Source organism: Staurois parvus, unplaced genomic scaffold (assembly GCF_062004578.1).
Source record: "Staurois parvus isolate SC_StPar_1 unplaced genomic scaffold, SC_StPar_1.0 ptg001849l, whole genome shotgun sequence".
Classification (NCBI taxonomy): Eukaryota; Metazoa; Chordata; class Amphibia; order Anura; family Ranidae; genus Staurois; species Staurois parvus.
The window spans coordinates 212174-238203 of NW_028319645.1; the positions used below are offsets into that span (position 1 = coordinate 212174).

Consider the following 26030-nt stretch of genomic DNA (forward strand, 5'->3'; position numbering starts at 1 on the left):
GTGTTTGCTTGGTGACAACATTACATTGCTGTTTGGACTGAACTGACTGGGCCCTTCTCTGCTGGGCATGCTGTGGCTGCAATGGCGGACTGCCATGTGCTGCACTTCCAGAACTGACACTTTGCTGAGAGACATTCTCACACTGCTGGACTGACTTCATCTTCTCTGTATTAACAGAACTTCTCACACTGGACTTTCCATCACCAACATTCCCCCATCTACTCACAGTCTCTGCCATTTGCTTTCCATTCACTGAACTCCGTCCTCCCGCTTCACCACCAACCACAGCTTCACCTCCATGAGCAGGCCGAGAAGCCTGGGACTCTCCTGGGAGGCGTCCCAGCCCAGGGCAGCCCAACCCTGGGCTTGTATCAGACATCAGAGGAGGTCAGCACCACACAGCCTGCAGCTGCTCCACAGGAAACCACACCCTCTGCACAGTCCCACTTCTCCTGTCCCGGATGCCGGGTGGAATTCCTGGTATCTGTCCCTATTCTGTATGTATGGATAGGGGTGGACTGACAACTCATGGGGCCCCTGGGCAATAGGGGATCATGGGGCCCCTGTGTCCTCATCCACACTCAAAACACACCCAAAAAAGCCTACGAAAGGTACCAGGGGCATCATGGGGCCCCCTACTGACTCCGGGCCCTCGGGCAGTGCCCAAGTTCCCAAACGTGTATGGACTCTGCACAGTCCCATTTCTGCTCCTGCGGGTGGCACAGCAATGCATGCTGGGAAATAGAATGATTTGTGACCTAAACCCCAAGAGCTGACACTCCACCCTCACCTTGCCCCGCCCCCGCTGAGTCTGCCCCTCCCCCCCCGGAGACACGACACCACATTTATTTGGTGACATTTTATTGGAATAAAGAATCATAGAAATAAATCACACAATCCTCCTCCCCCACAGACACCGTACAGCGAGGTGCGATGGCGGTTCCGGGGCGCGCACGCCGTATTTATTGCCCTGCGATAGGCCGCCGCCCCCCGGCTGTACACCCCGCCCCCTATCTGACTCCTAATCCGCCCAGCTGGGTACGTATGAATACAGACATAACAATGTTCTTTGTGCCGCGTCCAAAAAACAACGAATCCGCGATCTCCGGCTCCACCGCGCCGCTTACTTCTCCTCCACCTGAACGCTGCGGCTGATGCACAAGAAGAGGAGGCCGGAGAGCAGCACCAGGGGGGCCCCGGCGGCGGCAAACATGAACGACCATCCGTAATAGACGTGGAGGTGAGAGTCCGGCGCGCAGCGGTGAACGCGCTCCAACAGGATGTACCGCTCCAGGTCCGCGGCGAATTCCTTCCACAGGGTGAAGAGGGCGATCAGGAACGCCAGGAGGACCCCTGCAACCGCAACATACATGTATCATCACAGGGCCACATCTCCCACCGCAACACACACGTATCAGTACGGGGCCACATCTCCAACTGCAACACACACGTATCAGTACGGGGCCACATCTCCGACCGTAACACACACGTATCAGTACGGGGCCACATCTCCGACCGTAACACACACGTATCAGTACTGGGCCACATCTCCGACCGTAACACACACGTATCAGTACGGGGCCACATCTCCGACCGTAACACACACGTATCAGTACGGGGCCACATCTCCGACCGTATCACACACGTATCAGTACGGGGCCACATCTCCGACCGTAACACACACGTATCAGTACGGGGCCACATCTCCGACCGTAACACACACGTATCAGTACGGGGCCACATCTCCCACCACAACACACACATATCAGTACGGGGCCACATCTCCCACCACAACACACACGTATTAGTACGGGGCCACATCTCCCACCACAACACACACGTATCTGTACGGGGCCACATCTCCCACCGCAACACACACGTATCAGTACGGGGCCACATCTCCCACCGCAACACACACGTATCAGTACGGGGCCACATCTCCGACCGCAACACACACACGTATCAGTACGGGGCCACATCTCCCACCACAACACACACGTATCAGCACGGGGCCACATCTCCCACCGCAACACACACGTATCAGCACAGGTCCACATCTCCCACCGCAAAACACACACGTATCAGCACGGGGCCACATCTCCCACCGCAACACACACGTATCAGCACGGGGCCACATCTCCCACCGCAACACACACGTATCAGCACGGGGCCACATCTCCCACCGCAACACACACGTATCAGCACGGGGCCACATCTCCCACCGCAACACACACGTATCAGCACGGGTCCACATCTCCCACCGCAACACACACACGTATCAGTACGGGGCCACATCTCCCACCGCAACACACACGTATCAGCACGGGGCCACATCTCCCACCGCAACACACACGTATCAGTACGGGGCCACATCTCCCACCGCAACACACACGTATCAGTACGGGGCCACATCTCCCACCGCAACACACACGTATCAGTACGGGGCCACATCTCCCACCGCAACACACACGTATCAGCACGGGGCCACATCTCCCACCGCAACATTGTCCGCATTGTAACTGATAAATGGTTAAAGTACAAAGATACAAAGTTACATTTCGTCATTCATTACAATGTAACAACATTTATATTTATTACAACTGGGGGGGAGCCTTGATCAGGACCCCAATGTAAGGAAGACTCTAATGTGAGAGGGAGACGCTGATGAGGACCCTGATGTAAGGGGGACTCTGATGGGGACCTGATGTAAGGGGGACTCTGATGGGGACCTGATGTAAGGGGGACTCTGATGGGGACCTGATGTAAGGGGGACTCTGATGGGGACCTGATGTAAGGGGGACTCTGATGCGAATCCTGAACTAAGGGAGACTCTGATGTATGAGGGGATTCTGTTAAGATAATAGACTAATGGGAACCCTGATGTAAGTGGGACTCTGATGGGAACCCTGATGTAAGGGGGACTCTGGTGTATGAGGGGATTCTGATAAGATAAGAAGAGACTGATGGGAACCCTGATGTAAGGGGGACTCTGATGGGGACCCAGATGTAAGGGGGGGAATCTGATGGGGACCCTGATGTAAGGGGGACTCCGATGGGGACCCTGATGTAAGGGGGACTCTGATGGGGACCCTGATGTAAGGAGGGACTCTGATGTATGAGGGGATTCTGATAAGATGAGTCTGATGAGGACCCTGATAAAAAGAGGCACTCTGATGGGAACCCTGATGTAAGGAGGGACTCTGATGGGAACCCTGATGTAAGGAGGGACTCTGATGGGAACCCTGATCTAAGGGGATGCTGATGGGACCCTGAAGTAAAGGGAGACTCTGATTGGAACCCTGATCCAAGGGGGACTCTGATGTATGAGGGGATTCTGATAAGATGAGAATGACAGAGACACTAATGTAAGGGGGGACTCTGATGGGGACCCGGATGTAAGGGGGACTCTGATGGGGACCATGATGTAAGGAGGACTCTGATGGGGACCATGATGTAAGGGGGACTCTGATGGGAACCCTGATGTAAGGGGGATTCTGATGGGAACCGTGATGTAAGGGGGAATCTGATGGGGACTCTGATGGGGACCCTGATGTAAGGGGGAATCTGATGGGGACCATGATGTAAGGAGGACTCTGATGGGGACCCTGATGTAAGGGGGAATCTGATGGGAACCCTGATGTAAGGGGGATTCTGATGGGAACCCTGATGTAAGGGGGATTCTGATGGGGACCCTGATGTAAGGGGGAATCTGATGGGGACTCTGATGGGGACCCTGATGTAAGGGGGAATCTGATGGGGACCATGATGTAAGGAGGACTCTGATGGGGACCCTGATGTAAGGGGGAATCTGATGGGAACCCTGATGTAAGGGGGATTCTGATGGGGACCCTGATGTAAGGGGGATTCTGATGGGAACCCTGATGTAAGGGGGATTCTGATGGGGACCCTGATGTAAGGGGGATTCTGATGGGGACCCTGATGTAAGGGGGATTCTGATGGGGACCCTGATGTAAGGGGGATTCTGATGGGGACCCTGATGTAAGGGGGAATCTGATGGGGACTCTGATGGGGACCCTGATGTAAGGGGGAATCTGATGGGGACCCTGATGTAAGGAGGGACTCTGATGTATGAGGGGATTCTGATAAGATGAGACTGATGTGGACCCTGTTATAAAGAGGGACTCTGATGGGAACCCTGATCTAAGGGGATGCTCTGACGGGGACCCTGATGTAAGGAGTGACTCTGGTGTATGAGGGGATTCTGATAAGATAAGATGAGACTGATTGGGACCCTGATGTAAGGAGGGACTCTGATGGGGACCCTGATGTAAGGAGGGACTCTGATGGGGACCCTGATGTAAGAGGGACTCTGATGGGGACCCTGATGTAAGAGGGACTCTGATGGGGACCCTGATGTAAGAGGGACTCTGATGGGAATTTTTTAGACCCTTGAATACTTGTAAAATATACCGTGTGGCCTTCATATTGATCTATAAAAGAAATACATCAGCAGAAATGGGCGTGGCGGGTGTGCGGATCTATAGACTCAGCACAGAGCGCCTACTACTGGCCATAGATCCCACCAGGTGGGGGGGTCCCTCCAACATCCACCCAACACAGAAGGTTCAGTTCGGAGTGGAGGGGCCCTGGGATAGTATTAGGCGTTGATGCAGATTGGAGACAATTCATTTTATTCTTTTTGTTTGCGGAGATTTCCCTTCACTTCCTGCCTTGGAGACACAACAGGAAGGAATGGGATATTTCCATAGACAGTTGTCACCAGAACAGGCGTCCCCATTGGACGATGACTCCTGTTTCCTGCTCCGGTGACAACGGTAACATTTCTGGATTTCCCGAATAGATACATTTCATTCCCAAAACTGAACAATGACCGAAGATTTCGGATGCTCGCAGCGTGCTGACCCCTCCCCCCCCCCCCCCCCCAACTGTCACCTTACCAGAAGTGATGAGGAATCCTCCTCCTACTTTATAGAGCCCGGCGGCGGCGAAGGGCACAGCGCAGACCAGCAGGAGCCCGCCCACCAGGCTGGCGGCCACGGCGAGGATGATGAACGCCGTCCAGAAGCCTCTGTACACTGCCAACCAGAAGGAGAGAATTGCTTTGTGTTATGTCACCGGACAGCCAATCACAAATCAGTTTGACGCCACATTGCGACGTTATTGTCAGCATCTCATTTACATAAAATGTCGGGTCGGCAAATTAAACTTTTTTTTTTTTTTCACGGGATTGTAATCGCTAAAATTCCAATGACATTGCGTTCGCTGACATGTGCGCAGGACGCGGTGAACGCGTCTCATTTGGATCAGCAGGAGTCACTGCTGGGGCCCCTTCACAGAGGCAGCTGCGTCGGGTCCCAGCGGTACCAACACGCCGATCCATTACATTGTCACCAGGGGCGGACTGACCATTTGGAAACTCGGGCACTGATTGAGGGCCCGGGGTCAGTAGGGGGCCCCATGAGATGCCCCTGGTACCTTTTTCATAGGCTTTTTTGAGTTTGGGCGAGGACACAGGGGCCCCATGATCCCCTATTGCCCGGGGGCCCCATGAGTTGTCAGTCTGCCCCTGCTGGTATTATGATGCAGGCAGGGGCGGACTGACCATTTGGAAACTCGGGCACTGCCCGAGGGCCCGGGGTCAGTAGGGGGCCCCATGAGATGCCCCTGGTACCTTTATCATAGGCTTTTTGAGTTTGGGTGAGGACACAGAGGGCCCCATGATCCCCTATTGCCCGGGGGCCCCATGAGTTGTCAGTCTGCCCCTGCTGGTATTATGATGCAGGCAGGGGCGGACTGACCATTTGGAAACTCGGGCACTGCCCGAGGGCCCGGGGTCAGTAGGGGGCCCCATGAGATGCCCCTGGTACCTTTATCATAGGCTTTTTTGAGTTTGGGTGAGGACACAGAGGGCCCCATGATCCCCTATTGCCTGGGGGCCCCGTGAGTTGTCAGTCCGCCCCTGATTGTTACTTTTTTTTTATGCAAACTTTATTGAAATGTCACAAAGTCATGTTTTATTGAAGCGGACCTTCACCCTTCCAATGAACTCTCCTTCTCTCCATCGCCGCCCCTTCCCCGCCGCAGCGCCAATATCACAGGGGGAGGGGGGGGGGTTTCGCTTTTTGGATTAAAAGGCTCAGCCCAGCCCCCATTTTCGGGAATTTGCCACAGTACCCCTTGTCCCTCCTGGGATGCATGAGGGTCTAGCCACACCTGCCCCCAGAAGAGCCAGCAGCGTTCAGGAGGCTTCATGTCAGCGCCGGACCTGTGCAGAGGCTGCAGAGAAGAGGATCCCAGCAGGTCAACACTGGATCTACTGGCTAGGTGAGTATCCTTACGGTGCAGAACAGAGTGACAGGTGAGCAGGGGGAGAAAAATATTGGGGGGGGGGGGGCTGAGGATTAAGGTTCTATTGGTTGCAGCAAAGTACTTTTCATGCCGCAACTTTTTTGACTGCAGTGTGAACAGGGCTTTATGTATTATATATACACATACATACATTCATACAGTTGTGTTGAAAATAATAGCCGTCAGACATCACTAACCGGATCAATCACTGTTTTTGGTGGAAATGATATCTCTACATGGCAAATGATTTCCTAGCAGGTGTAGTAGAGTCATAGAAATCCAACAGACCCGACAGTCATGACATGCATGCTGCTGATTCTGTGTCATTGAATCACTCATTGAAAGGGGCGTGTTCACAATAATAGCAGTGTGGAGTTCTATTAGTGAGGTCATTCATTCTTTGATAAACAGGTGGCAATTATTGCCCTTATTTAAGGAAGGAAGGCAGCAAATGTTGGACATGCTGGTTACAGTGCATTTCTCTCTGAAATTCTGAGGAAAATGGGTCGTTCCAGACATTGTTCAGAAGAACAGCGTACCTTGATTAAAAAGTTGATTGGAGGGGAAAACATATAAAGAAGTGCAGAAAATGATCGGCTGCTCAGCTAAAATGATGGCAAATGCTTTAAAATGGCAACCAAAACCTGAAAGACGCGGAAGAAAGCGAAAAACTACCATTGGAATGGATAGAAGAATAGCCAAAATGGGGCGGACTCAGCCAACAATCAGCTCCAGGAAGATGAAAGAAGGTGTGACGTTCCCTGTGAGGACTCAGCCAACAATCAGCTCCAGGAAGATGAAAGAAGGTGTGACGTTCCCTGTGAGGACTGTTACAATTAGAAGACGCCGATGTGAAGCCAAGCTATCTGCAAGAAGTCCCCGCAAAGTCCCACTGTTGGGAAAAAGACGTGTGCTGAAGAGGTTACAATCTGCCAAAGAGCACATTGACCGGCATAAAGAGAAATGGCGCAACATTTTGTGGGCTGATGGAAGTAAGATTGTTCTTTTTGGGTCTAGTGGGCGGAGACAGTTTGTCAGACGACCCCCAAACACTGAATTCAAGCCACAGTACACTGTGAAGACCGTGAAGCATGGTGGTGCAAGCATCATGATATGGGGATGTTTCTCATACTACGGTGTTGGGCCTATTTATCGCATACCAGGGATCATGGATCAGTTTGAATCCATCAGAATACTTGAAGAGGTCATGCTGCCTTATGCTGAAGAGGAAATGCCCTTGAAATGGGTGTTCCAACAAGACAACGACCCCAAACACACCAGTAAACGGGCAACATCTTGGTTCCAGACCAACAAGATGGACGTTATGGAGTGGCCAGCCCAATCCCCGGATCTTCATCCAATAGAAAACTTGTGGGGTGACATCAAAAATGCCGTTTCTGAGGCAAAACCAAGAAATAGAGAAGAACTGTGGAATGTGGTCCAATCATCCTGGGCTGGAATACCTGATCACAGGGGCCAGAAGTTGGGGGACTCCATGCAACACAGATGTACAGCAGTTCTCAGAAACAGTGCGACTACAACCAAATATTCATGAAGTCATTCAAAGGAAAGCAAAATCTTCAAACATTTCTCAGTTTATATAGTGAATGTTGGACTTTGTAAAGAAGAATACAAACACTGCGATTTTTTTGAACCGTCTAATATTCACTTTTCTTCCATTTTTTTAAAGAAACAACACAAATTTGATGTATTTTTCTTCATGTTGTGATTTGGAATAGAATGTGTCGTGTTCCCAATGCATTTGTGTGGATGGAAATAAAAGGATTAGAAGGATTTTCAGCTTTAGTCACTTTTTTCATCACACGGCTATTATTCTGAACACAACTGTATATGTATACACACACTATATTGTCAAACGTATTGTCCCCGCCATCCAAATCATGTGATTCAGGTGTTCCAATCCCCTCCATATCATGTGATTCAGGTGCTCCAATCCCCTCCATGGACACAGGTGTATACAATCCAGCCCCTAGGCATGCAGACGGCTTCTACAAACATTGGTGAAAGAATGGGTCGCTCTCAGGAGCTCAGTGACTCCAAGCGTGGTCCCGTGATAGGTGGCCACCTGGGCAATAAGTCCATCCGGGACATTTCCTGGCTACTAAATATTCCACGCTCAACTGTTAGTGGGATTATAACAAAGTGGAAGCCACTGGGAACAGCAGCCACTCAGCCACCAAGTGGTAGGCCACGTCACATGACAGGGCGGGGTCAGCGCATGCTGAAGCGCACAGTGCGCAGAAGTCGCCAACTGTCTGCAGAGTCAATAGCTAAAGACCTCCAAACTTGGTGTGGCCTTCAGATGAGCCCAACAACAGTGCGTAGAGAGCTTCATGGAATGGGTTTCCATGGCCGAGCAGCTGCATCCAAGCCTTCCATCACCAAGTGCAATGCAAAGCGTCGGATGCCGTGGTGTAAAGCACGCCACCACTGGACTCTAGAGCAGTGGAGGCATGTTCTCTGGAGTGACCAATCACGCTTCTCTCTCTGACAAGCCGATGGACGTGTCTGGGTTTGGTGGTGGCCAGGAGAACGGTACTTGCCTGACTGCATTGTGCCAAGTGTAAAGTTTAGTGGAGGGGGGATTATGGTGTGGGGTTGTTTTTCAGGGGTTGGGCTTGGCCCCCTAGTTCCAGTGAAGGGAACTCTTAAGGCGACATTTTGGACAATTTCATGCTCCCAACTTTGTGGGAAGAGTTTGGGGATGGCCCCTTCCTGTTCCAACATGACTGCCCACCAGTGCACAAAGCAAGGTCCATAAAGACATGGAGGAGCCAGTTTGGGGTGGAGGAACTTGACTGTCCTGCACAGAGTCCTGACCTCAACCCCATAGAACACCTTTGGGATGAATTAGAGCGGAGAATGTGAGCCAGGCCTCCTCCCCCGACATCAGTGCCTGACCTGACAAATGTGCTTCTGGAAGAATGGTCCAACCTTCCCATAGACACCCTCCTAAACCTTGTGGGGGGCCTTCCCAGAAGAGTTGAAGCTGTTATAGCTGCAAAGGGCGGGGCCAACTCAATATTGAACCCTACGGACTAAGACTGGGGGGCCATTAAAGGTCATGTGCATGGAAGGGGCGGGGCCAACTCAATATTGAACCCTACGGACTAAGACTGTAAGGCCATTAAAGGTCATGTGTGTGGAAAGGGCGGGGCCAACTCAATATTGAACCCTACGGACTAAGACTGGGGGGCCATTAAAGGTCATGTGTGGGGGAAAGGGCGGGGCCAACTCAATATTGAACCCTACGGACTAAGACTGGGAGGCCATTAAAGGTCAAGTGCGTGGAAAGGGCGGGGCCAACTCAATATTGAACCCTACGGACTAAGACTGTGGGGCCATTAAAGGTCATGTGTGTGGAAAGGGCGGGGCCTACTCAATATTGAACCCTACGGACTAAGACTGGGGGGCCATTAAAGGTCATGTGTGGGGGAAAGGGCGGGGCCAACTCAATATTGAACCCTACGGACTAAGACTGGGAGGCCATTAAAGGTCATGTGCGTGGAAAGGGCGGGGCCTACTCAATATTGAACCCTACGGACTAAGACTGGGGGGCCATTAAAGGTCATGGTGCATAATTTGTTAGACACGCATTTCTGCTGAATTTGTTGTTGTATTCTGTCTCTCAGTGTTACAATACACCGAACATTTGATTCTTAGATCGATCATTTCTTTGTGAGGGGCGAACATTCAAAATCAGCAGGGGGGCAAATACGCATTTCCTTCACTGTATATACACACACTATATTGCCAAAAGTATTGGGACGCCTGCCTTTACATGCACATGAACTTTAATGGCTTCCCAGATATATATATATAGATCATAAAACCCATCCCCCACTGCGATCATCAGTGCACCGCAAACCTTTGTTCTTGGCTCCATATTTGAAAAGAGCACCAGAGATCAGGGGCGGACTGTCAACTCATGGGGCCCCCGGGCAATAGGGGATCATGGGGCCCCTGTGTCCTTGCGCAAACTCAAAAAAGCCTATGAAAAAGGTACCAGGGGCATCTCATGGGGCCCCCTGCTGACCCCGGGCCCTCGGGCAGTGCCCAAGTTTCCAAATGGTCAGTCCACCCTTGCCAGAGATGCCTTAATCACTCAACAGAGCATGATCAGGGTTAGCATTGGGGGCCCTCACACACATACTAGGGCCAATCTTAAACAGGAGCCAAGTAACCTACCTGCATGTTCTCGGAATGTGGGAGGAAACCCATGGAAGCCCAGAAAGAACATGCAAATGGCGGCAGAGATGTAATTGTTGAGGAGCATTTCTGTCTCCAGCGGGTTGAAACAAATGTGAGGGTTCGTGATGCTCAGGACGGGGCTGATGGGGTCACTTCAGTTAAAACTTCTGGTGGTAAAAATGAAGCAGTAGATGGCAGCGTTTGTCATGTCATGGCAGTAATGCTCCGAGTTTAGGCAACAAGCTTTGTGAGCTGACATCTCTTATGGCTAGGGACCACTTGGACCTTGTTGTAATTACAGAGACGTGGTTCAAGGATTCAAATGATTGGGAAATAGCTATACCAGGCTATACACTATGCAGGAAAGACAGAGTAGGGGGAGGGGAGGTGGAGTTGCCATATATGTCAAAAATAGCATAAGGCTAACATTAATCCAAAAAACAAACGAGATACTCGAAACCCTCTGGCTCTCCAGAGAGGGATCTTCCCTTAGAATTGGTGTCATATACAGGCCCCCAGGACGGACTGAAGATTAGGATGACTTCTTGATTGATGAGATAACTCAAATGGCAATGAAGGGGGAGGTTTTCATTATGGGTGACGTCATCACGCCTGACATTCTATTAGAAGCAGGAGCAGGGATATAATGGAAGCACCGAATGGGGTTTCTCTAAAACAGTTTGTAAAAAGTCCAACCCGAGGCGATCATATTCTAGACCTAGTACTGGCAAATGGGGATCGACTGTCTAATGTTGAGGTGGGAGAAAATTTGAGTTCTAGCGATCACCAGCGTTTTTGGTTTGATATTAAAAAAAAAAAAATGAAAATTCAAATATACAAAAACAAAAATTTTAGATTTAAAAAAAAAGACGAATATGGATGAAATGGGTGAATTTCCAAAAAAATTAGTTGCGAGGTTGGAGTAAAACGAGAGGAGTAAGTGATCAGTGGGCACTGTTAGAGTCTACCATCCTGGAGGCTACTAGATTATATGTCAGGCAAGTGTCAGGGACTGCGGATCCCGCCGCGGCGCACAGGTCTGCGCATGCGCAGGTTGCCTAGGCGCACTAATGTGCAGGCACTAGGACCTGGGCGTCCGCCTGGCACCAATGACGGTGCACTATTTAAACAGGCCAGGCGGTGACCCGGTTGCCGCAAGGTCTGGTTCCTGTTCCTCTGAAGTACGTTCCTGTTGCCGATCCTGCTTGTCCTGGTTTGTGTTGACCTTCTCCTGCTCTGACCCCCGGCCCGTCCCTGACTACTCTCCTGCCTATTGTTATATTATTATTTGGACCTCCCGTTGCTGAACCTTGGCTCGTGACCCCGGCTGCTCTCTGTCTACTGCTTGGTACCTACCTGCCTCCACCGTTACCGACCCGGCTAGTCTGACCACGCTCACTCCTGACTGTCATCCATCCATCCCGCTCGGGACCTGGACTTGTCAGCCTCTTCACATCAGGCTCACCCCTGGCACATACCCTCAGCGGGACCCCTCTACCACAGTTGGGTGCACTCAGGGGTCGCGACCTGGTTTCGGTCTTGCACCAAGTCCATCCCCACCATCAGGGGCTCTGGTGAAAAGGCAGACTGGGACTTAGACTCCGCGTCCTGGGGAATCCCGTTCCGTGGACCGCTAGAGATCCCGCCGGGCGGTGTCTGACAGCAAGTCAGTAAGAACAAACAGAGGAGAAAACCAATATGGTTCACTAAAGAGAGAAGTAGGATAGCAAAGGAATAAAAAAATCAGCGTTTAGCACATCCGAGGAAACAGGAGGCGGAGCTGACAGAGAAGAGTATAAAAGTAGACAAAAGGAGGCCAAACACATTATCAGCCAAAGCACAGAAAGAGGAGGAAATTGATAAATCTGTTAACCGCTTGCCGATCGTAGATAGCCGAATGACGGCTTCACTGCGGCCAGCCAGTTCTGGGAGGGCGTCATAGGACATCCTCCCACAACGCGCCCTCCAGCGCGCCCCCAGGGGCGCACACCCTGCGATCTCTGTGATCGCTGTGTCCTATGGACACAGCTGATGATGTGATATGGTAAAAGGCCAATCACAGTGGCCTTTACCACGTGATCAACAGTGTCCAATAACACAGCAGATCACCGGGAAATGCAATTGCCAGTTGTTGGCTGCATTTTCCTCACGCTGTCACAGTGTGAGGAAAGTGCTGCCGAGAACCGGCAGTTGTCAGAGGAGGGATCAGCACCGATCATCAGGGCACTGATGATCGGTGCCCAGCAGTGCCACCCACCTGTGCCCAGCAGTGCCACCCACCTGTGCCCAGCAGTGCCATCCATCAGTGCCACCCAGCAGTGACACCCATCAGTGCCCCAGTCAGTGCGTCAGTCAGTGCCATTCAGTGCTGCCTATCAGTGCCTATCAGTGCTGACTATCAGTGCCCATCATCAGTGCTGACTATCAGTGCTGCCTATCAGTGCCCATCAGTGCCGCCTATCTGTGCCACCTCATCAGTGCTGCCTACCAGTGCCCATCAGTGCCGCCTATCAGTGCCGCCTATCTGTGCCACCTCATCAGTGCCGCCTATCTGTGCCACCTCATCAGTGCTGCCTACCAGTGCCCATCAGTGCCGCCTATCAGTGCCGCCTATCTGTGCCACCTCATCAGTGCCGCCTACCAGTGCCCATCAGTGCAGCCTCATCAACGCACATCAGTGAAGGAGAAAAATTAGCGGTTTGCAAATTTTTTAATAGAAACAAAGAAAAACTTTTTTTTTCTTTCAAATTTTTTGCTCATTTTATGTTTATAGCACAAAGAATAAAACACTCAGTGGTGGGTAAATACCACCAAAAGAAAGCTCTATTTGTGTAAAAAAAAATGATAAAAATTTCATACAGGTACAGTGTTCCATGACCACGCAATTGTCATTCAAAGTACGACAGCTCTGAAAGCTGAAAATTGGCCTGGTAAGGAAGGGGATAGAAGTGCTCGATAGGCAGGAAGGGGATAGAAGTGTCCTGTAGGCAGGAAGGGGGTAGAAGTGCCCGGTAGGCAGGAAGGGGGTAGAAGTGCCCTGTAGGCAGGAAGGGGGTAGAAGTGCCCGGTAGGCAGGAAGGGGGTAGAAGTGCCCGGTAGGCAGGAAGGGGGATAGAAGTGCCCGGTAGGCAGGAAGGGGGTAGAAGTGAAGTGCCCGGTAGGCAGGAAGGGGGTAGAAGTGCCCGGTAGGCAGGAAGGGGGTAGAAGTGCCCGGTAGGCAGGAAGGGGGTAGAAGTGCCCTGTAGGCAGGAAGGGGTAGAAGTGCCCGGTAGGCAGGAAGGGGGTAGAAGTGCCCTGTAGGCAGGAAGGGGGTAGAAGTGCCCGGTAGGCAGGAAGGGGGTAGAAGTGCCCGGTAGGCAAGGAAGGGGGATAGAAGTGCCCGGTAGGCAGGAAGGGGGTAGAAGTGAAGTGCCCGGTAGGCAGGAAGGGGGTAGAAGTGCCCGGTAGGCAGGAAGGGGGTAGAAGTGCCCGGTAGGCAGGAAGGGGGTGACAGTGCCCTGTAGGCAGGAAGGGGGTAGAAGTGCCCGGTGGGCAGGAAGGGGGTAGAAGTGCCCGGTAGGCAGGAAGGGGGTAGAAGTGTCCGGTAGGCAGGAAGGGGGTAGACGTGCCCGGTAGGCAGCAAGGGGGTAGAAGTGCCCGGTGGGCAGGAAGGGGGTAGAAGTGTCCGGTAGGCAGGAAGGGGGTAGAAGTGCCCGGTAGGCAAGAAGGGGGTAGAAGTGCCCGGTAGGCAGGAAGGGGGTAGAAGTGCCCGGTAGGCAGGAAGGGGGTAGAAGTGCCCTGTAGGCAGGAAGGGGGTAGAAGTGCCCGGTAGGCAGGAAGGGGGTAGAAGTGCCCTGTGGGCAGGAAGGGGGTAGAAGTGCCCTGTAGACAGGAAGGGGGTAGAAGTGCCCGGTAGGCAGGAAGGGGGTAGAAGTGTCCGGTAGGCAGGAAGGGGGTAGAAGTGTCCGGTAGGCAGGAAGGGGATAGAAGTGCCCTGTAGACAGGAAGGGGGTAGAAGTGCCCGGTATTCAAGTGGTTAAGAAAGGAGATAAAAGCTTTTTTTAGGTGCACTAGTGATAGAAAGAACAAATACGATGGGATCACTAACATGAAAAGTGGGCGCAACACATGTAGAGGGAGACCTGGATGTAGCAAACCACCTAATCGATTACTTCTGTTCAGCCTTCTCAGAAATAAATGATTCTAACAATAACAAGTTGGGAAATCATATTGGTTCTAGTAATGACGGTTCATTTTTAGGAGTTCCGGAGACAGAGGTAGGAGAGGAACTGGCTCAGTTAAAGGTTAATAAAGGGCCCTGATGGATCATCCCAGAGATCTCAGAGCACTTCGAGGTCTAGTTGTTGGACCAGTAACTGATCTTTGTAATCAATCTCTTCTAGTAGGAGACGTTCCCCATGACTGGAGAGCTAATGTACCAATCCACCAGAAGGGCAGCAAGGTAGAAGCTGGCAATTACAGGCCAACGGTAGTAGTCAAGTTAATGGAACCACTCCTGAAAAGAAGGATCATTGATCATCTCAGACTAATCTGAGCGGATTTTTTGACTATATTATCAATTTAATGGGACCAGGGTGGTGCTGTGGACATGGCATATCTTGATTTCAGCAAGGCATGTGATAGAGTCCCACATAATGATCTAATACTAACATTGGACAAGCTAGGACTTAGCCCTTGGGTGGTTCAGTGGATACGCAGCTGGCTGAAGGATAGATACCAGAGTGTGGTTGTAAATGGGGTTCACTCAGAACTGAGACCAGTCACTAGTGGTGTACCCCAAGGCTCTGTACTCGGTCCTGTTTTATTTAATCTATATATAAGTGAAAGAACTAAAGGGTTGTTGGGTAAGGGGATGTCTTTTTGCTGATGACACCAAGGTGTGTAATAGGGAGGATATCCCTGGAGGTGTCTGTAATATGGAACATGGTTTGGCAGTGCTGGAAGATTGGTCACAAAAGTGGATATTGCAGTTCAATGTCTCTTAATGTAAAATAATGCACCTAGGGAAAAAGAATCCCTTGAGACAGTACAACTTTGGGGAACATTGTTGGCCAGCACTTCAGAGGAAAAAAGAGTTGGGGGTACTTATTTCAGATTATTGCAAAATGAGCAAACAGTGTGGCCAGGCAGTGGGGAAAGAAAATAGAATTCTAGGATACATCACCAGGGATCACCAGCAGGAGGACGGAGGTCCTGATTCCTCTATATAGATCCTATCACTAGAGGGGTCACCGGCAGGAGGAAGGAGGTCCTGATTCCTCTATATACAGTTGCAAGAAAAAGTATGTGAACCCCTTGGGATTACGTGGAGTTTTGCATGAATTGGCCATAAAATGTGCTCTGAACGTCATCTAAGTCACAACAATAGAAGAACACAGTCTGCTGAACATAATACTACACAAACATTAGATGTTGCCATGGTTTAATTGCACATAACATGTAAACATTCACAGTGCAGGGAGGAAAAAGTATGTGAACCTTTGGACTTAACTGGTTGACCCTCCTTTGGCAGCAATAACCTCAACCAAACGTTTCCCGTAGTTGCAGATCAGACCTGCACAACGATCTGGAGTCATTTTGGACCACTCCTCTTCACAAAACTGTTCCAGTGTAGCAATATTCTTGGGATGTCTGGTGTGAATCGCTCTCTTAAGGTCATGCCACAGCATTTCAATGGGGTTGAGGTCAGGACTCTGACTGGGCCACTCCAGAAGGTGTATTCTGTGCTGTTGCAGCCATTGTTTTGTTGAATGACTTGTATGCTTTGGGTCATTGTCCTGTTGCATCACCCATCCTCTGCGGAGCTTCAGTTGGCGGACAGATGGTTGTACGTTTTCCTGCAAAATGTCTTGATAAACTCTGGAATTCATTTTCCCATCAATGACAACAATCCGTCCAGGCCCTGAGGCAGCAAAGCAGCTCCAAACCATGATGCTCCCTCCGCCATGTTTCACAGTGGGGATGAGGTTTTGATGTTGGTGTGCTGTGCCTTTTTTTCTCCACACAGTGTTGTGTGTTCTTCCCAAACAACTCAATCTTGGTTTCATCTGTCCACAGTATATTCTGCCAGTAGTGCTGTGGAACATCCAGGTGCTCTTTTGCAAACTTCAAACGTGCTGCAATCTTCTTTTTGGCCAGCAATGGCTTCCTCCGTGGTGTCCTCCCATGTACTCCATTCTTGTTTCATGTTTTCCTTATTGTAGATGTGTCAACAAAAATGTTAGCATGTGCCAGAGATTTCTGTAGGTCTTTAGCTGACACTCTGGGATTCTTCTTTACCTCATGCAGCATTCTGCGCTGTGCTCTTGCAGTCATTTTTACAGGACGACCACGCCTAGGGAGAGTAGCAACAGTGCTAAACTTTCTCCATTTGTAGACAGTCTGTCTTACCGTGGACACATGAACATCAAGGCTTTTGGAGATACTTTTGTAACCCTTTCCAGCTTCTTGCAAGTCAACAATTTTTGATCGTAGGTCTTCTGAGAGCTCTTTTCTGCGAGGCATGGTTCACATCGGACAGTGCTTCTTGAAACCAGTAAACCCAAAACAGGTGTCAGCAACACATCCAATATCATCACACTGATTGGAGTCAAGGTTGGCTCACTCCTGGCTCCAATTAGCTCTGGGAGAAGTCATTAAGCTAGGGCCTCACATACTTTTTCCTCCCTGCACTGTGAATGTTTACATGTTATGTGCAATTAAACCATGGCAACATCTAATGTTTGTGTAGTATTATGTTCAGCAGACTGTGTTCTTCTATTGTTGTGACTTAGATGACGTTCAGAGCACATTTTATGCCCAATTCATGCAAAACTCCACGGAATCCCAAGGGGTTCACATACTTTTTCTTGCAACTGTAGATCTATATATCACTAGAGGGGTCTCCGGCAGGAGGAAGGAGGTCCTGATTCCTCTATATAGATTTTTATATCACTAGAGGGGTCACCGACAGGAGGACAGAGGTAATGATTCCTCTATATAGATCTTTATATCACTAGAGGGGTCACCGGCAGGAGGAAAGAGGTCCTGATTCCTCTATATAGATCTTTATATCACTAGAGGGGTCACCGGCAGGAGGAAGGAGGTCCTGATTCCTCTCTATAGATCTTTATATCACTAGAGGGGTCACCAGCAGGAGGAAGGAGGTCCTGATTCCTCTCTATAGATCTTTATATCACTAGAGGGGTCACCAGCAGGAGGAAGGAGGTCCTGATTCCTCTATATAGATCTTTATATCACTAGAGGGGTCACTGGCAGGACTAAGGAGGTCCTGATTTCTCTATATAGACCTTTAGTTATACCTCATTTAGAATACTGGGTCCACTTCTGGAGAGCTCACATAAAGATATTGATAAGATACGAGTCCAGAGACACGTAACAAAAATGGTGAAAGGTCTGGGGCAGGGGCGGACTGACCATTTGGAAACTTGGGCACTGCCCGAGGGCCAGGGGTCAGTAGGGGGCCCCATGAGAAGCCCCTGGTACCTTTTTCATAGGCTTTTTTGAGTTTGGGCAAGGACACAGGGGCCCCATGATCCCCTAATGCCCGGGGGCCCCATGAGTTGTCAGTCCGCCCCTGGTCTGGGGTAAAAAACTTATCAAAAGCGACGTTAGGAACTTAAAATGTACTGTCTGGAGGAAAGAAGGGAAAGGGGAGACATGCTTGAAACGTTTAAATTGAAAAAGGTTCAGGAGGCAGGACTTTCAACAGAAACCAAAATCAAGAACACGGAGACAGGACCTCCAACTAACTGGAGGAAAGTTCAGAACTAATCTTAGAAAGTACTATTTTACTGAAAGAGTAGTTGATGCCGGGAATAAACTTCTAGAGGTAGTGAGCCGGGCAACAGTAAATGGATTCAAACATGCTTGGGGCAAGCATAGATCTATACTCATAAAAAAAAGCTAAAAAAAAAAAAAAAAAAGAACCCCCCCCCCCAAACAAAAATATGTGGGCAGACTCGATGGACCCCTCGCTCTTTTTCTGCCATCACTTTTCTATATTTCTATGTAGACCCCATGCAGATATTGTATGAGGACCCCATTGCTGCAAGGTACACATGGCTAACTGCTAAGCCACTGTGCTGCCCAAACCTTTTGAAACAAAGTCAAGGAGCCCTTTCCTGCTTCTCCTTGCAGAAGATCACACCTATATATATATATATATATATATATATATATATATATATATATATATACACACACATACACACTGTATATATATCTGGTGGCTCCAGCCTACATGACAGCAGAGAGTCGCCGAATCCTGGTGCCATTTTAAAGCAGCACTCAGGATTCAAGGCCTATCTTATACTAATAAATGAGAAGATCATCTAATACCTGATACAACACTCAGATGAGGATCAGGCTGTTTGGGGCTACCTTACCTAGGGGGTCTATAGCTCTCCTATCAGAGACCCTCCATAGCGTTCCACGAGAATTTCAAGGTCCAACCTTAACTCGACCAGAAGAGAGAAGGAAGGTGGCAATAGTATGAGGGATGCAAAGGGGGAACATTGCAAGGGCAACAGTGGTGAGATCATTAGAGAGGTGGGCCAGATGAGACTCCACCCCCACCCGCCCCCCACAGCCACCCCCACCATTGGTTCTTGGAGAACATCTACTCATCTATGGCAGGATATAGCACCTCCATGGATGGTAACAGAGAGCAACATTCTGGACTCCACTATAAATGGTATACATTGCAATATCTGCACAGAAAGGAGGAATCTTCAGCTTCAACCACAGTCAGAGTATGGGCCACTGGAGCCCATAGCCCATTGGCCACAAGAGTCCAACTGAAATACAGTAAAGTATGTTCCAGAAACAACGGCATTCGAAAAATTACTAATAAAGTATCAATATCACAGATCAGCCCAGACTGTACATACCGCATACACTCTTTGGTCAAAAGTCGGTGAACTCCTGGCCATCTCACCTATTTTCAGGGCTTAGTCTACAGCAGAGATACTCGTAGACCTGGCATTCCTGCCAGTACCTTGCATGGCCGCAGAAATGCACACTGGTGAAAAGTCTATGTGCATTGGTGCACAGACGTGAGCCAGAACACGCATGCGTACTGGCGCATAGTTACACACGCATGAGCCCAGTTTGGTGCCAGACAGCCTTTATAAGGAAGCCCATCACTCCCTCAAATTGCTGGTTGATCTCTGGCTCCTCAGTACCTTTGTCTGTATTCCCTTGCTACTGTGATCTGCTGTTACCAATTTGGCTGGTTCCTGGACCTGTCTTCTCTGCCTGACTCCTGATCTGACCCTGGCTTGGCTAACGGATATTCTCACCTGCTCTTCTGATCTGACCCCGGCTTGGCTAATGGATATTCTAACTTGCTCTCCTGTGTATGACCCCGGCTATCCTATTGACTACGTCTGCTCCAATCTCCACATGGCATCTGACCTTGGCTTTGAACCAACTACTCTGTGGTTCTCTGCTACTCTGAAGGCCTGTGTACCTGTCATGGGCACCACCTGTCTGCAGACACCATTCCAGTGCATCAGCTGTGCTCCTGGGTATACCTCTGACAAGAACTCCTACAGGCGACCGGTGCTACTTTGGGCCTGACTCCTTCTGTCCCATATCCAGGGGAGTCTGGAACTTAACCGCAAGGGAAGCCCTCTCTCCACTGGCCTCTAACACCAGGTACATGATACCTATACCAGCTGGTTGGACATCCCATTCTAAAACTATGACCATTAATATGAAGTCCGCTCTCCCCCATGGCCATTAATAAAGAGTTCCCCCTCCCCCCATGGCAATTAATATGCAGTCCCCTCCTCCCCCCTAGCTTTTAATATGGAGTTGCCCCCTTTTGTAGCTATAACATACCCCATTCTTTTGGGAAGGTTTCCACAAGATTTTGGAGGGTGTCTGTGAGAATTTGTGCCCATTTGTGAGGTCAGGTATTGATGTTAGATGAGAAGACCTGGATCACTAGCAGCATTCCAATTCATCCCAAACGTGTTCAGAAGATGGTTGAGGTAAGGACTCTGGTGCAGAACACTCTCCTCCACACCAAACTGGTCATCCCATGTCTTTTTGGAGCTGGTCCAAAATGGTCTACCCTTGTCTTTATAGAGCTGGTCCACACTGGTCAACCCTTGTCTTTATGGAGCTGGTCCAAAGTGGTCAACCCATGTCTTTATGGAGCTGGTCCACACTGGTCAACCCATGTCTTTATGGAGCTGGTCCAAAGTGGTCAACCCTTGTCTTTATGGAGCTGGTCTAAAGTGGTCAACCCATGTCCCTATGCAGCTGGTCCAAACTGGTCAAACCATGTCTTTATGGAGTTTGTCCACAGTGGTCAACCCTTGTCTTTATGGATTTGGTCCAAACTGGTCAAACCATGTCTTTATGGAGCTGGTCCACACTGGTCAGACCATGTCTTTATGGAGCTGGCTTTGTACCCAGGGCACAGTGATGGTGGAACAGAAAATGGTCGTCACCAAACTGTTACCACAAGGCTGGAAAAGCACAATTGTCTACAATGTCTTGGTATGATGGAGTATCACCAGGACCTTTCACTGGCAACACCTGAACGCCATCATCGGAGAGGGGGGGCATATAGTGTTTTTGGTATGAGCAGAGGACATGATTATAATACAGTATATTGACAAGCTTAGTTTGCGGTCACTTACCTGCAGTGGGGTCATAGGAGGGGTGTGGGACGGGCCCAGGGGCGATGGGCATAGGGAACAGGTAGCCCTCTATGCAGTGCTTGGGATGTGCCTGGCTGGCTGGAAGAGAACAGATCATAATTTAAGAATTAATCGATAAATACATGAACCCATACATGACCCCGACTGACCACACAGAGATCATTTCTACCCATTGTCAGGTTTCTCTAGAATGGTGCGAGTATTCTATACAAACCTGAATCAAAATGATTCAGCTGGTCTCCTGGGTATTTATCTGGGGTGTGTATAAAGTAAAGAAGATCTACGGCTCTCACTGAAATGCAGGATAGTAATTTATAAATGAGGTGGCGCTGAGATAAAACCAATAACTAGGTAAACTGCTGAGATAAAACCAATAACTGAGTAAAGTGCCGAGATAAAACCAATAACTGGGTAAACTGCCGAGATAAAACGAATGACTAGGTAAACTGCCGAGATAAAACCAATGGCTGGGTAAATTGCTTAGAAATTGTTGAAGAAAATATATAAAAACAGCAGAAGATTCCCTGACAGTAGATGGTGCAACTTCCATGCAGCCTGTTCAGGATCTCTAGAGATGTGGTTTCAGGTAGATCAGGGCAAGAAGAGATACTGGAACTGTGATTGGCTGAGGACCTTTACTGTGACCTAACCTGAAGAGTACCTATGCTTACAGCAGAGCTAGAAAGCTCCACCCAGAATTTTATAGCAAACATGTTAGGGGGTGTTAGATCAGTGCTTAGTTTGGCCACTAGTTGGCACCCTTCCTCAAAGTTATATAAAGTGGGTTGGGTATGTGGGTGTTAGACCAGTGCCTTGTTTGGCCACTAGGTGGTGTAATGTCCCCAGTGCTATATATATATATATATATATATATATATGAATTAGGTAAGGGGGTGCTAGACCAGTTTCTAGTTTGGCCACTCGATGGTGTCCATCCTCAAAATTATATATAGTAGGTTGGGTAAGGGGGTGTTAGACCAGTGTCCTAGTTTGGCCACTAGGTGGTGCACTGTCCCTGTTACTTTATATAGTGGATTGGGTAAGGGGGTGTTAGACCAGTGCCTGCTTTGGCCACTCGGTAGCGTCCTTCCTCAACATTATACATAGTAGGTTGGGTAAGGGGGTGTTAGACCAGTTGAAATATTGGCTACTGGGTGGAGCCCTTCCCCAAACTTATATATAGTGGGTTGGGTTGGATAGTGGGATGTTTAGAGATGAGTGGAGATAGTGGCTGGCCCCTGTGGGACTAGGTGGGGCCCTTTTTAGAGATGGAGTGCTACTGCAAGAAAATGGTGTTTTCTCAGATGCCCCCGGAGGACTTAACAGTGCACAGCACAGGTCTAAAGATGTCTTGGCCCCGTCTACAAACACCTCCTGGCTGCAGATTTAGGATTCATCTGGAGATACCCTGGAGCCACCCAAACCCTGGGGCCTCTCTGTGATGTAGAAAATGTAATTTTTGGGAAGGAATTTTGGAGATAAAACAACATCCCCCCCCCCTCCACACATCAGGCCCAGGGGGCAAAGTGGCCTCTACTTCAACTACCTCCTCTCCAGACATCAAGTCCAGGGGGCAAAGTGACCTCTACTTCAACTACCTCCTCTCCAGACATCAAGTCCAGGGGGCAAAGTGGCCTCTATTTCATCTACCTCCTCCCCAGACACCAAGCTCAAGGGGCAAAGTGGCCTCTATTTCATCTACCTCCTCCCCAGACACCAAGCTCAAGGGGCAAAGTGGCCTCTACTTCATCTACCTCCTCCCCAGATACCAAGCCCAGGGGGCAAAGTGACCTCTACTTCAACTACCTCCTCCCCAGACACCAAGTCCAGGGGGCAAAGGGGCCTCTACGTCATTTACCTCCTCTCCAGACACCAAGTCCAGAGGGCACAGTGGCCTCTACTTCATCTACCTCCTCCCCAGCCACCAAGCTCAGGGGGCAAAGGGGCCTCTACTTCAGCTACCTCCTCCCCAGAGACCAAGCCCAGGGGTGAAAAAGGCCTCTACACCAACTACCTCCTCCCCAGACACCAGGTCCAGGGGGCAAAGAGACCTCTTTATCAGGTCCAACCCGGGCAGTAGGCCTAGAAGACAAAGGACTATGCAAAACTACATGAAGAAAAGCCTGGAAGGCTAAGGACCATTTTAGAAGGCCTTCTGGAATATGTATCCCCTCCCCCGCTCAAATCATTAGTGACAAACCTCCCAGTGATTGGCCGTGGGCCAAGTGAGATACAAATTCATATTCTATAACATTGTATCTTCTTGGAGAACATTCCCCAAGAGCAGGCAGAAGTAATCAATGCTCTACATCAGGGGTCTCCAAACTTTCTAAATAAGAGGCACTTTATTGTCCTTCAGATTTTAGGGGGGGCTGGACTGTGCATAGCTGTGTATGAGTGGGAATTTTCATGGCATCAGTAGGAGGAGTATTACCCCATCATTGGTGTCAGTGGGAGGAATAGTGCCCCATCATTGGGGTCAGTGGGAGGAATAGTGCCCCATCATTGGTGTCAGTGGGAGGAATAGTGCCCCATCATTGGTGTCAGTGAGAGGAATAGTGCCCCATCATTGGTGTCAGTGGGAGGAATAGTGCCCCATCATTGGTGTCAGTGGGAGGAATAGTGCCCCATCATTGGTGTCAGTGGGAGGAATAGTGCCCCATCATTGGTGTCAGTGGGAGGAATAGTGCCCCATCATTGGTGTCAGTGGGAGGAATAGTGTCCCATCATTGGTGTCAGTGGGAGGAATAGTGCCCCATCATTGGTGTCAGTGGGAGGAATAGTGCCCCATCATTGGTGTCAGTGGGAGGAATAGTGTCCCATCATTGGTGTCAGTGGGAGGAATAGTGCCCCATCATTGGTGTCAGTGGGAGGAATAGTGCCCCATCATTGATGTCAGTGGGAGGAATAGTGCCCCATCATTGGTATCAGTGGGAGGAATAGTGTCCCATCATTGGTGTCAGTGGGAGGAATAGTTCCCCATCATTGGTGTCAGTGGGAGGAATAGTTCCCCATCATTGGTGTCAGTGGGAGGAATAGTGCCCCATCATTGGTATCAGTGGGAGGAATAGTGCCCCATCATTGGTGTCAGTGGGAGGAATAGTGTCCCATCATTGGTGTCAGTGGGAGGAATAGTGCCCCATCATTGGTATCAGTGGGAGGAATAGTGCCCCATCATTGGTGTCAGTGGGAGGAATAGTGTCCCATCATTGGTGTCAGTGGGAGGAATAGTGCCCCATCATTGGTGTCAGTGGGAGGAATAGTGCCCCATCTAGGCTTAAAAAAAAGTCAACAAACGCAGAAAAATCAGAGCTCAGGCCTACCTACTAAATCTGGACAGGGACACACCGGCTTATGCCACGGTTCCTACACCGGCAGCGGTAGGATTTGTGGTGCTCCAGATCTGACACCGATTTCCATCCATTGGATCTGGATGATCCAGGAGGAGTCCTCTGCGGACACTTTGTATGGAGGATAATGAGGATCAGGGGACACTTCTATTCACATGGAACTGAAATAAAATGAAACCTTACTGAACCAGAAGTTCCAGATGGTCTCCTGGAATTCCTCTCCGTTGAACCAACATCTCCAGAAGAATCCCTCGTGGTGGAAGTAGAGGGGGGCGTGGCCGAGCTGCATTCCGTATCGTTCTTCAAGGACAAAGAAAAAGAGATTACTTTAAAAAAAGTTATTATAGGGAGAGCTCTGACTCCTCCCACCACACAGGGAGCGGCAGACAGTTACTTCTCATCTATAGTCTATGGGTGATCCTTCAACCCCCCCTCTGGCACCCCCCTCAGACTTCCACAGGTTTACAGGCTCCTCCCCTCCAGTCTTGCACAGGTGTACCGGCTCCTCCCCTCCAGTCTTCCACAGGTGTACAGGCTCCTCCCCTCCAGTCTTGCACAGGTGTACCGGCTCATCCCCTTCAGTCTTGCACAGGTGTACCGGCTCCTCCCCTTAAGTCTTGCACAGAGGTACGGCTCCTCACCTTCAGTCTCGCACAGGTGTACCGGCTCCTCCCCTCCAGTCTTGCACAGGTGTACTGGCTCCTCCCCTTCAGTCTTGCACAGGTGTAGCGGCTCCTCCTCTTCAGTCTTGCACAGGTGTATCGGCTCCTCCCCTTCAGTCTTGCACATTTGTACTGGGCTCCTCCCTTCAGTCTTGCACAGATGTACGGCTCCTCCTTCAGTCTTGCACAGATGTACGGCTCCTCCCCTTCAGTCTTGTATAGATGTACGGCTCCTCCCCTTCAGTCTTGTGCAGGTGTACCGGCTCCTCCCCTGAACTGAAACGACTTCCTCTGATGTCACTGGACACTGTGCAGCTTCTCCTTTCACTATCCAGCCACAGGTTGGGGAATAGACCTGGGCTCAAAGGAAGTGGGTTGAATAATGCTGGCCATCAGACCGAGAACATCTAGTGTCAGAGTATAGTACTATCACCGCCATACCAGCATCGTGATCACCGCCATACCCCATACCAGCGTCCTGATCACCGCTATACGCCATACCAGCGTCCTGATCACCGCCATACCAGCATCGTGATCACCGCTATACCCCATACCAGCGTCCTGCTCACCGCCATACCTCATACCAGAATCCTGATCACCTCCATACCTCATACCAGAATCCTGATCACCCCCATACCTCATACCAGAATCCTGATCACCTCCATACCTCATACCAGCGTCCTGATCACCACCATACCTCATACCAGCGTCCTGATCACCACCATACCCCATACCAGCATCCTGATCACCTCCATACCTCATACCAACATCCTGATCACCGCCATACCCCATACCAGCGT

General features: G+C 50.0%; 1 protein-coding gene across 1 annotated transcript; it reads right to left on the reverse strand.

The window, feature by feature from the left end:
• Positions 1-844: 844 nt before the first annotated feature.
• Positions 845-24909, reverse strand: LOC149434034 (transmembrane protein 182-like). Its single transcript, XM_089664188.1, has 4 exons — positions 24752-24909; positions 21198-21296; positions 4920-5057; positions 845-1353 (listed from the first exon to the last, which is right to left on the reverse strand). The coding sequence occupies exons 1-4, from the start codon at positions 24855-24857 to the stop codon at positions 1124-1126; spliced, it is 573 nt and encodes a 190-aa protein (XP_089520314.1). The 5' UTR covers positions 24858-24909; the 3' UTR covers positions 845-1123.
• Between the last annotated feature and the right edge of the window lie 1121 nt (positions 24910-26030).